This window comes from Callithrix jacchus, chromosome 9 (assembly GCF_049354715.1).
Source record: "Callithrix jacchus isolate 240 chromosome 9, calJac240_pri, whole genome shotgun sequence".
In the NCBI taxonomy this organism is placed as follows: domain Eukaryota; kingdom Metazoa; phylum Chordata; class Mammalia; order Primates; family Cebidae; genus Callithrix; species Callithrix jacchus.
In genome coordinates, this window is record NC_133510.1 from 12,117,534 (window position 1) to 12,130,045 (window position 12,512).

The 12,512-nt window shown below is 35.4% G+C and overlaps 1 protein-coding gene and 1 long non-coding RNA gene across 2 annotated transcripts in view; both read left to right on the top strand.

Moving 5' to 3' along the window:
* The window catches only part of LOC144577837 (uncharacterized), a 135,033-nt gene that overhangs the window by 107,296 nt on the left and 15,225 nt on the right, over positions 1–12,512 (top strand). The window lies entirely within an intron of this gene.
* On the top strand, positions 2,547–7,328 carry LOC128928511 (taste receptor type 2 member 30-like). Its single transcript, XM_054237965.2, has one exon. The coding sequence runs from the start codon at positions 5,513–5,515 to the stop codon at positions 5,999–6,001; it is 489 nt and encodes a 162-aa protein (XP_054093940.1). The 5' UTR covers positions 2,547–5,512; the 3' UTR covers positions 6,002–7,328.

A 12,512-nucleotide genomic window follows, 5' to 3' on the forward strand; every position in this document is an offset into this window, starting at 1 on the left:
GCTTAAGAAAGTAATTATTTATGGATGACCTTTAATCCAAGGAACAGTATAAAAAAGATTTAGTTGTTAATGTAAATATAGTTCGTTAATCAGAAAGATAAATAAACCATTTCATAATCAATCTCTTGTTTCCAAAGAAAGGATTTTAGAATTAAATCAAATGTAAGTTAGCCCTCACCTCTTTGATATCTCACTTGGGTAGTGATGCAGTTTGAAGGCACAGAGCCACATTTCTCCATTATAAGCAAAATAAAAATTAATCCATGGAGTATGATGGTGTAGCTGTAGTTGAGTACCATATTTTATTTATTGGAATGGCATTTTGAGAATCAGTGCTGTTCAGTGAATTTCCCTGTAAGGAGAGCTTGTGGTGAGGACCTATCAAGGTGCTATTCCAAAAACAAAACAAAGAAAAACAAAAGCTACTCACATGAAGTTAATTTCCAGTTTCTTTCAACTTGCAGGATAATGCCTAGACCAAGCTTTTATTTTATCCTATAACCTAAGTGTGGGGAAAAATAGAACATTTTTAGCATTTCTGTGTCAAGTGTCAAGGAAACAAATAAACATCAACAACATAAAATCCCCCAAACACTTTCTTTATGAACTTGATATTAAGAATGGTTTTCTTTTCAGTTTTCCCATATAAAATGATTTATAGAAAAAGGACAAAAGATCATTTCTGCATCTAAACCAATAAGACTAAAGAAAGGAATAATCAATACTGATAATCCAATAGACAGAGTTAACAACAAATTAGACACAGGGGGAGAGAGAATTAGTGAATTGGAAGACTACACAGATCGAAGCATAAAGAGACAAAAGAGATGGAAAATACAAGGCTAGAGGGTAAGAGACATTGAAGCTACAGTCTGAACATCTAACATACTTCAATGTTTGGTCAGATTAGAAGAGAGAAAATGGGACAGAAACCATGTCACAGATATTTTTCCTAATATGATAAAATATAGCCATCCTTATTTATTTATTTTTATTTTTAATTTTTGTGGGTGCATAGTAGGTGTATATATTTAAGGGGTACCTAAGAAGTGTTGATACAGGCATGTAATACAACATAAGAAGAATGCGACATCCATCTCCTCAGTTACTTATCCTGTGAGTTACAGTCAAATTTATCTTTTGAGTAACAGACAATTCAATTAACTGTTGTTTGAGTTACAAACAATCCAATTTATCCCCTCAATTATTTCTCCTTTGAGTTACAACAATCCAATTACACATTTTTATTTTAAAATGTAAAATTAAGTTATTATTGACTATAGTCACTCCATCAGTCCTGGACCCTATTCATTTGTTCTATTTTTTTTGTGTGTCTACTAACCATCCCACCTCCTCCATGTCCTTCTCTGACTCCCCATTACCTTTTCCAGTCTCTGGTAACCATCCTTCTACTCTCTAGAAGTTCAGTTGTTTTGATTTTCAGATCTCACAAATATATAAGAAGATGTGATACTTATTTTTCTGTGCCTGGCTTATTTCACTTAACGTAATGATCTCCAGTTCCTATGTTGTTTCAAATCACAGGATCTTATTCTTTTTATAGCTGAATATTGAAATACATATCACATTTTCTTTGTCCATTCATCTGTTGATGAACACTCAGGTTGCTTCCAAATCTTAGCTACCATAAGCAGTACTGCAACAAACATATGAGAACAGATATCTTTCTGATATACTGATTTCCTTTCTTCTGGGTATATATCCAGCAGTGGCATTGATGGATCATATGGTAGCTCTGTTTTTAGATTGTTTTTTTTTTTGAGGAACCTCCAAACTGTTCTCCACAGTGGTTGTACTAATCTACACTCTCACCAACAGGGAAGGGTTCCCTTTTCTCCACATCCTCACTAGCATTTGTTATTGTCTGTCTTTTGAATATAAGCCATTTAATTGAGGTGAGATGATATCTCATTCTAGTTTTGATTTATATTTCTCTCATGATCAATGATCTTGAACAACTTTTCATATGCCTGCTTGTCATTCATATATCCTATTTTGAGATATGTCTATTCAAATCATTTTCTCTTTTTTATCTGATTATTATATATTTTTTCCTATAGAGTAGATTCAACCCCTTGCAAATTCTAGCTGTTAATCCCTTTGTTAGATGGGTAGTTTGCAAATCCCTTGTAATATGATAGTTTTCTCCCACTCATGTGTTGTCTCTTCATTTTGTTGACTGTATCCTTTGCTGTGCAGAAGTTTTTAAACTTGATGTCATCACAATTGTCCATTTTTGATTTGTTGCCTGTACTTGTGGGGCAACAAGAAATTTTTGCTGAGATCAATGTCCTGAAGCTCTTACCCTGTGTTTTCTTATAGTAGTCTCATAGTCTGAGGTCTTAGATTTTACGTTTTTCATCTATTTTGATTTGATTTTCATATATGGTGATAGATAGGAGTCTAGTTTCATTCTTCTGCATATGGATATCCAGTTTTCCCAGCACTATTTAGTGCCTTTTCCCTAGTGTACATTCTTGGCACTTTTGTCAAACCTGAGTTCACTGTAGGTGTGTGGACTTGTTTCTACGTTGTCTATTTTGTTCTGTTGTTCTGTGCGTCTGTTTTTATGCAGTACCATGTGATTTTAGCTCTGTAGCATAACTTGAAGTCAAGTAATGTGATTTGTCCAGTTTTGTTCTTTTTGCTTAATATAGCTTTGGTTATTCTGGTTCATCCATATATTTTTATAAGCCATCAAACCTCAGACAAGATAATTAAAAATGAATTGAGATACAAATGCCATGGGACATCAAAGATCAATAGAAAATCTGAAAAGTAGGTAGAGAAAAAAGATTATGTGAAAAGGAAAAACTGTCCAAACGACAATCTGATTTTCAACAGACAAAATCAAAGCTAGAATTCAATGGAACATAACTTCAGTGTGTTTCAAAAGAATTAGCAGAACTTCATAAACAGAAATTAAAGATAATGTTTTCTAGATAAAAGAAAAAGTACTGAAAATACAAAGTTGAACATTCAGGAAGGTATAAGAATAGCGAAAGTGGTAAATATGTACATAATTCTAAATCAATTTTGATGGTATAAAATTAAAGTGTCTTCTTGGGTTAAGGGTATATTTGATAAGATACATACAAATAGCTATATGTAGACCGGAGGTAAAGGTAAAAAGAGTAAAATTAGTTAAATTATCTTTTGGACTTTTCTGTCTGTGAAGAGAATTCAAAAATCATATTCAATGACCCTGTAAATCTACCAGTAGTTGGATATTCACAGGAATTGCATCAAATGATATATGAAAGCATGCTCATAGTAGCATTATTCATGACTGCTCAAAAAGGAAAACCCTCCAAATATACATCAACTAATGATGGATGAGTCACTACAGTAAATCTATACAATGGAACAATATAGATAAGTGAAAAGATATAAATTACAGATACATGTGACTATGTGACTAAATTTCAGATAAGATCAGGTACATTCAGAGTGGTATGGCCACAGACTAAGTGACCAAATTTCAGAAACATAGTATTGAGTCCAAGAAGCTATGAACAAGAACCTACAGGACTACACCTATGTATGATATAAAGTTGAGAGTTGAGAGTTGCATACCTAGTTGGTAAGGCATAAAGAACACCAAGGAAATTATCATCATAAATTATGGGTATTGCTTACCACAGGAGATGTGAAGAAACATTTAGGGGCTTGAAAAGCAGCATGGGGGTAGCCCTAGGCTCTTTGTAATGTTCCACGTCTTGCCCTATGTGATGGTTACATGAATGCTTATGATACATTGCTGTGTTTACCATTTTTATTTTGACTCATTTCCAAGTGTGCATTATACTTTTATTTGAAAATTATTTATTAGGAGAAGTGCACCATAAAAATTATTGATTACTTTGCTCATTATATACCTAGGAAAAAATTCACCATTTATGTATCTTTATATACAACTCTAAGAGGGTTGAAGTATGAACTTTATTTTAGCTACAACATGTAGAAATAAGAGGAGAAGTTACCTGCAGTACACAGATCTTTCTAAAGGTGTTTTCTACCTTTAATTATCTACCTTGCAGGTCAAAACTTTGTCATTCTTCATCTATTTTTCTTTTGGTTCCTGTGTTCCCGATACAACAAGTGTGGGACATATTTCCCACACTCTTGATTTAGCAGAGTACCTATATCAATTAGGTTTTTCTACCAGAGAAACCTCCACAAAACTACGTTACATATTGATATCTCACATATCTTTGGATTCAGCTTTCCTAAGCTGGGTTTGGTGGATGGCTCTGGTAATTTGAGATGGGCCAAGTTCTGCATCTTGGAACTAGTTAGACTTTGACCAATTTAGGCTGGATCAGGCAGAAGCAAACTGACTCCATTATTTTCTCATTCTTCTTCTGGGAACAGTGTAGTAGCCAGGTGATGTTCTCATAATAAACAGAAAAGAAAGAGAAACTCCAGTTTGGATGCCATCTCAAATCTGTGTGGAGTTTACCAATTTTCCATTAATCAAAGCAAGTTATGTGAGTTCATTGAGTCCAGGAGCAAGGTAGTCACCCTGTCTGTGGTGATAAAATACTGCAAGATTATATGTCAAAGAATGTGATACTCAGAATATTTCTAAAAGTGATGAATATTTTAATAAAATAACAAATATTTAGGCATTAAATAGACGAGAGGAGTAACTTTATTAGAGGTCTAAGCATGAGAGATATATTTGATATATTTTTATGGGTTAAAAATCCTGAGTGGGAAAAAAGGACTAATTTTACCAGTATGATCTCCTGGAAACTCATTTTCCATTTTGTAAATTATTTTGAAAATTCCTTTTTTTCTGGAGGGGTGTGTGTATGTGTGTGTGTCTGTCTGTCTGTGTATGTTTTATGAGCTTGTTAACAATAATGTCTTACAAAAGTACTGGTTTGCAGGAATAAGACATATTGACCTTCCCATGGTTCTCAAGAAAACTTTGGATGATTTGGATTAAAAATTTTGGATTTTGTCTATTTAAATCTAGCATAAAATTGGTCATGGTGATGATCCTAGTTATGACTAATCTCCCTTTAAGAATTTAGACATTTACTTTTTGAACTGTGTGGTAAAATTTCCATAACCAGTAGCTAAAGTTGCTGAACACAAATTATGGAGATGTGAAAAGAGGAAAACATTGCAAAACATTGAAAGAGAATACGTTTTTATTTGCATGCTGGCAAATGAAAATTCAGGCTTCACTTCAACTTCAGTTGAATTTTTCAGGTCTCTAACAAGAATAGTCATTGAATGAATGAGTTAAGTTGAGCTGTTTGAACATTAGAATGTTTTCCATAAATACATTTTTTGAACTCATCCATTAGCATAAACTGGTACTTTCTTGTTTGACACTGGTCACAGTATTTGAAAATAAAAAGAATGTTACTGCAGATTCAGAAATCAGGTGCACATAAAATTTAAGGTCAGGGTATTAAAGGAATCACAGCCAGTGTTGTTAGGCTTTCAGTTTTTCTATCTTTTTGTCTGTTCCAACATGGTAACTTTTCTATCCATCACTTTTTCCATTCTAGTAGTGGTTACATTTGTTCTTGCAAATTTTGCTAATGGCTTCACAGCATTGGTAAATTCCACTGAGTGGGTCAAGAGACAAAAGATCTCCCTTGCTGACCAAATTCTCACTGCTCTGGCAGTCCCCAGAGTTGGTTTTCTCTGGGTAATATTACTACATTGGTATGCAACTGTGTTTAATCCAGGTTTGTATAGTTTAGAAGCAAGAATTACTAATAATAATGCCTGGGCAGTAACTAACCATTTCAGCAACTGGCTTGCTACTAGCCTCAGCATATTTTATTTGCTCAAGATTGCCAGTTTCTCCAGCTTTATTTTTCTTCACCTAAAGAGGAGACCTAAGAGTGTCATTCCAGTGATACTATTTGGGGCTTTGTTATTTTTGGTTTGTCATCTTGTCATGATAAACATGGATGAGAGTATGTGGACAAAAGAATATGAAGGGGGAGGCTGAGGCGGGTGGATCACGAGGTCAAGAGATCGAGACCATCCTGATCAACATGGTGGAACCCCGTCTCTACTAAAAATACAAAAAAATTAGCTGGGCATGGTGGCACATGCCTGTAATCCCAGCTACTCAGGAGGCTGAGGCAGGAGAATTGCCTGAACCCAGGAGGCGGATGTTGCCATGAGCCGGGATCGTGCCATTGCACTCCAGCCTGGGTAACAAGAGAAACTCCGTCTCAAAAAAAAAAAAAAAAAAAAAGAATATGAAGGAAATGTGAGTTGGAAGATCAAATTGAGTGACACAACGCATCTGTCTGATATGACTGTAAGCACGCTTACAACCTTACTACCCCTTACTCTATCCCTGACATCTTTTCTCCTGTTAATCTGTTTTCTGAATAAACGTCTCAAGAAGATGCAGCTCCATGGCAAAGGATCTACAGATCTCAACATCAAGGTCCACATAAAAGCTTTACAAACTGTGATCTCCTTCCTTTTGTTATTTATGTTCTGTCCCTAACCAAGTCAATTTGATATCTTAGAAGAATGCTGCAGAATGAACCAATCCTCATGCTCTGCCAAATTACTGCAATTATATATCCTTCATTTCATTCATTCATCCTAATTTGGGGAAGCAAGAAGCTAAAACAGACCTTCCTTTTGATTTTGTGTCAGAGTAGGTGCTGAGTAAAAGACCAGAAACTCTCAAGTTTCTGGATTCACGAGTGGGACATCCTGTGTCTCCAAGACGAAACAAACTGATGGTGTCTGGAATGTTTTATACTTTCTGCTGGCTTTTTTGTAGTGTATGTCTTTCAGTAATTTCCAAAAGTAGACCTAGAAAAGTCTTTTACCTAAAGTTAGTCTAAAAAAGTATCTATATATGCATGTGTATGTATATATGAAACACTTAAGAGACAGTGACAATAACATTATCTTAATCATTTTTTTACAAACTGCCAAATTATAGAAAATATGCTAAGAAATTTTGCAAAATCATGAAGCCATGTGTATTTCACATATATATTTCATATTATCATGTCCTATTTGAAAAATTTATGATCTCCATTTATAATTGTTAAGAACTTACAGCTTAGTTCACAAAATGTTGCTCTTTTCCACTGTTATTTGTATCATACATGTGTAGCATAGTGTGCTTAAACATTATGTGAACATCTAGTTTTTGGGATGGTATGAGAATTCTATTCTAAGTCAATAATGAGGTGTTATCTTTGGGGTAGTTTCTATTTCATCATGAATTCTAATTTTATGTTTAGTTAAAAGCAAGTAATTATTGTTGGAAAACTATGCTCAAAATTCAAGGATGAAAAATATATTTGGAATAAATTTTGTATATGTCTATTATAAACAGTACTGAGGAATATTAGATTTTATAAAAATATGTAAACAACTGAGAAAAAAGTCGTTTCTGTAATTGGGACAGAAACACGTTGATGACCTCAAGTGCTGTCATAAGTCTCCATATGCAGTTAGAAAGGTCATTTCTTCCAGTTTTTGAAGGGAAGAAAACGTTTTTTGAAGTTGAGATCTGATGTCAAATATTTAGCTTCATTTTTTTTTTTTTTCTTTTTGAGATGGAGTTTCGCTTTTGTTACCCAGGCTGGAGTGCAATGGCGCGATCTCGGCTCACCGCAACCTCCACCTCCTGGGTTCAGGCAATTCTCCTGCCTCACCCTCCTGAGTAGCTGGGATTAAAGGCACGAGCCACCATGCCCAGCTAATTTTTTGTATCTTTAGTAGAGATGGGGTTTCACCATTTTGACCAGGATGGTCCCGATCTGTTGACCTCGTGATCCACCCTCCTCGGCCTCCCAAAGTGCTGGGATAACAGGCTTGAGCCACCGCGCCCAGACTATTTAGCTTTATTTCTAAACCACCTCAGAGTTCCTGTATTGCCAATTTTCTTCAATAACTTCCACATTTAAAATTCTTTGTAAACATCTCATAAATGAACTCAAATATTTATCACTTAAAAATAATCAATGTAAAAATAGTATAGAAATTATTAAAATCATTGAATTAAACTTTCTGCAAATGTTAAAATGACATCTATGAAATCTATGTATTGATGATAGGAAATGACTTGAATATTTGTTTTATTATAATTTAGTTGCAAATAATGCAGTGAGATAAAGTGTGTTGACATATTTAGTGACAGCAAGTTCCATTATAGGAAGAAAATGTACAACAGCATTAAACAAGTAAATTCTACAGACTGTGTTAATTCTTGGGGTTATGAAATTTTAACAGTCTTATCAAAACTTTTATATAATCATCTGATTTAGTTATTTACTTATCATAAATCTTTCCTGGTACACCGTAAGCACCATAAAAGCAGAGATCGGGTCGGGCGCGGTGGCTCACGCTTGTAATCCCAGCACTTTGGGAGGCCGAGGAGGGTGGATCACACGTTCAAGAGATTGAGACCATCCTGGTCAACATGGTGAAACCCCGTCTCTACTAAAAATTACAAAAAATTAGCTGGGCACGGTGGCACGTGCCTGTAATTCCAGCTACTCAGGAGGCTGAGGCAGGAGAATTGCCTGAACCCAGGAAGTGGAGGTTGCGGTGAGCCGAGATCGCGCCGTTGCACTCCAGCCTGGGTAACAAGAGCGAAGCTCCATCTAAAAAAAAAAAAAAAAAAAAAGCAGAGATCATAGAGATCTTGCTTACTGTTGACTCCTAGGACTTAAAAGATAGTACAAAAGATAGGTATCCAAAAGCATTTTGATGAACAAATAAATTAGTAAATACATGAATAAATTATATATATCCGGGTGTTGAACCAATGAAAATGAAACATCACAAAATCTACAGTTGCATGAATTTTTCTATTCTGATTTCTGGTTGAGATTACAGGATTATATAAGAAGAAACATTTCTCAGAGTAAAAATGCAGCTATTCCATAATTGTAAGGGAAATATCACTATAATATAGCCTCAATTCAACTACATCAGATGAAAGACATGGATGGAGACAAGGTGAAACATCTAAATCAGATGGCACCTATTACAATACCTTTAAAAAAGCACATAAAATATTTTTGGATATTTGCATATATTTTTTCAATTACGAATGATATGTTTGTATTGTGATATTTCTAGCTGGTTGTTATGTAATGAAAATAGCTACTCATTTTTAAAAATTGATTTAGTTATCAATGACCTTACTAAAATGTGATTTTTATATGTTATTTTAATATCCTTTCTAAATAAACATTTTAATTGCCATATTATAAATTCACAGAAAAACGAATGAATAATAATTATGCCACGGAATAAATAGCTTTGGGGGTCTAGAACACAATGCCTGATATTAAAGTGATGACATTTATTTGGAAGGTGAGGCCAGGGCAGCAATGGCGGGGACACGTGGAAATTGAGGCAAGAGCAGATGTGAAACAATGTATTGTGATGTATTGTAACAATGCGTTGTGTGTATCTGACTGTGTTGTGGCCATTTCACAGTAAGGTGTGAGAGATAGCATGGTGGTCATCAGATGTCTACACTTGGCTCCCACTACTCTTCCAGAATGGCTACCAGGGGAAACCATAGCCAGCAGGAGTCCATGGACATGAGAGAGGAGAGACAATGTATCTACTCAGCTGTCTTCTGTTGTTGATTTCTTATTGGCCAGGGTTTACCTGAGGCAGAACTACCGTCTCTACTGTTTTGCCTTCCATCATCCAGTCCCTTGGTGGCTGTTATGAAAGTCAGACGTCATCCCACAGTGTGGTGATCCATTCAAACCCCAAAAGGAAGGATGATTCTGGATCAGGCAAGTCGCTGGCCAAGAGAGTAGGAGACAGTCCAGTGAATCTGAGGAAGCGCATGTTTGTGTCCTAGACTCTCTTCTCCTTGTACCACTCTGAATTGCTCATGTATTCCAAACATGCCTGGCTTTATGAGCATATGACTTCCACAGTTGCACAGCGTCTTGTGCGTAGAGGCATTCATGCTTAGAGGGGCTTTATGATTGGATTAATCTTCTGAACCTGCTTTTTTGGGTTTTTTTTTTAGATAGAGGGCACTCCTCTGCTGAAGAGGAAATGGTTTTACATTAATTCCCTAGGGGTTTGCTCTCCCCTGTTCTATGGATTTGTCATAGACTTGCACAGAGTCCTATAATGCGCACTATGCAAGCCTCTAGCAGGTCTGAGTTCTGCTGGATTATCTGGCACAATGGGCAGAACAGCTTGGGCCAGAGCCTCTATCTTCTATAGAACTCTTTTTTGTTGTGGGTTCCACTTGAGACCAGTAGCCTTTGGAAACTCCAGTAGTGAATCAGAGCAATATCCTGAAACGTGGAATATGTTGACTCCAAAATCCCAATAGGCCCCAAAACACTGTGCCTTTTCTTTTGTGAGAAGAATTATATACCAGACAACATGCCATTTACTTTAAAAGGATGTTTTGACACAAGGACCAGGAGCATTGGACCTCTAAAAGCACCATGAATTACAAGTCCTTGAATCTGCTGAAGTTTATATCTCCCTTCTTCTGGTATTTTACTTCTGTTAAATGTTGGACTATTTTACTATGTTTAAGGAACTTACCACTTCCTGCTTATGGGTACCAATTAAAGTAATATTATTCATGCATTGAGTTAGGATGATGTTTTGCAAAATGCCAGTTAAACTGAAAACAGAAGTGACATAGCCCTGACATAAAACAGTGAAGCAGTGCTTTCGTTCTTACCACACCAAACACATTGTTTTGATTTTCTCTCACAATGGGCCTAGATTAAAAAGCATTCACCAAATCAAAAGCCATATACAAAGTTCCAGAAACCACGTTCTGCTCAGGAAAGATGCCACATGCTAGGGAGCATCTGCAAGAGCAATTTAAGTTATGCTAATGTGCATTCATTCTGTAATCCATGTGGTTTTGGAAGAGGGCAGAAAGGTTAACTGAATAGGAATATAAAATGTGACACCACCTCCATTGTTCATTATCAGAACTTAAGATTTCTTTCAGTCATTTATCTCTGTTTCTCTAATTGGCTGAGTTCTGAGAACTGGCTGAGAGTCTTTGATTTTTCACATCAGAGGCTGACCTCAGGACTCAACTTTTTCAACTCTATTTTCCTCTTGGTTAATAATTATTTAGCAAAGTACACAGCCTCTTCAACTATTGGCCATTCAACCCATTCCAGTGAGGATGTTGCTGTCACCACTCCATTAAATCTGACATTTGTAAGATCACCAGTGAGGTGTGTCGCCTTGCCAATGGTTAGTCTTCATGTTGCCTGCTCTATTAGCAGTACTGATCAGAATTTATTTGCATTTCAAGATGCTGCCCTCTTCCGATTTTATCCTTGTTCTCTGGGCACCACCTCTCAGTCTCCTTTGCTAGTCCTTCCCCTTGTCTTTAAACTGAAAATATCACACTGTCCAAGGTCTGAATTCTACAATCGTTAATCAATCATGCTTGTTTTGTTGGTGATTTCATGCAGTCCCCTTACTGATAATGTAGCCAAACGGTTTAATAGAGAGGAATAAGGTTATTCATTTACATATTCATATATATTATGTATTTCTGTACATCTATATACATATGACAAATTATGTAAACTCTTTTTTCTTCAAATGTCTAAGTTACATTTAAAAATAATATGACCAAAAATCTAGGGAGAAGGTGGGAGCAACAATAATGTTTTTACTTGAATTTCTACCTATTCAAAGTTATGGTGACTCTGTATCCAATTTAGTTTTATTTAAAATAGCAATGTAGATATTGATAGATTGATAGGCAGTAGATTTTAAGTATATAATAATCTATATATAATTACATAATGATATCAGTGAAGTAATTCATAGATAGAATTATGATTTACTAACCCATTTTTTATTTCTTGCATTTTGTACAATGTCTCAGTATCTGTCAGTATCTCATTTCTTAAGTTTTTCTCTATGATCATTTACTTATGAGTTAAATTTTGTGGATGGTATGAAATAAGAGTTTAAATTTATGTTTTTTTCCTTCTCTTTTTACTCCCATTTCTTAGGTAAGTTCATCTAGTCATGGTCTTACTTACTTTCTATGTTTTGATGATGCCCACATTTAATCCTTCAGCTCAGGTCTCAACCCTGGTCTCCAGAATCCGTTCTCTAATAGACTATTTGACATCTTTATTTGGTTATGTAACAAGAACTTGAACTAACATGTCCAAATCAAAATACTGATCTTCCCTCCAGTTTTCAAATCTGTTTCTTCTATAGTTTTCCCTCTTCTGTTAATAACCACTTCAGACTTTCAGATGCTTAGACTAAAAATAATGGAGTCAACATTTTCTTTCAGAACTCATCTCTAAGGCATCAGCAAATTTCATTGACTCTATCTTCAAAAGCATGCAGAATCCAATCCCCCGTCATCACTCTGCCATACTCGTATAAAGTTCCGCATATATTGAAAGGATATTTGCTATCAGCTTCTAATTATTCATTCTAGTTCTGCCTATCCTTTTATTCTGATGTATTCTCAAGGTAGCAACCAG

What these genes read in the sequence shown, in the direction of transcription:
- LOC128928511 (XM_054237965.2), top strand. Translation starts at nt 5,513, where the DNA reads ATGGTAACTTTTCTATCCATCACTTTTTCCATTCTAGTAGTGGTTACA.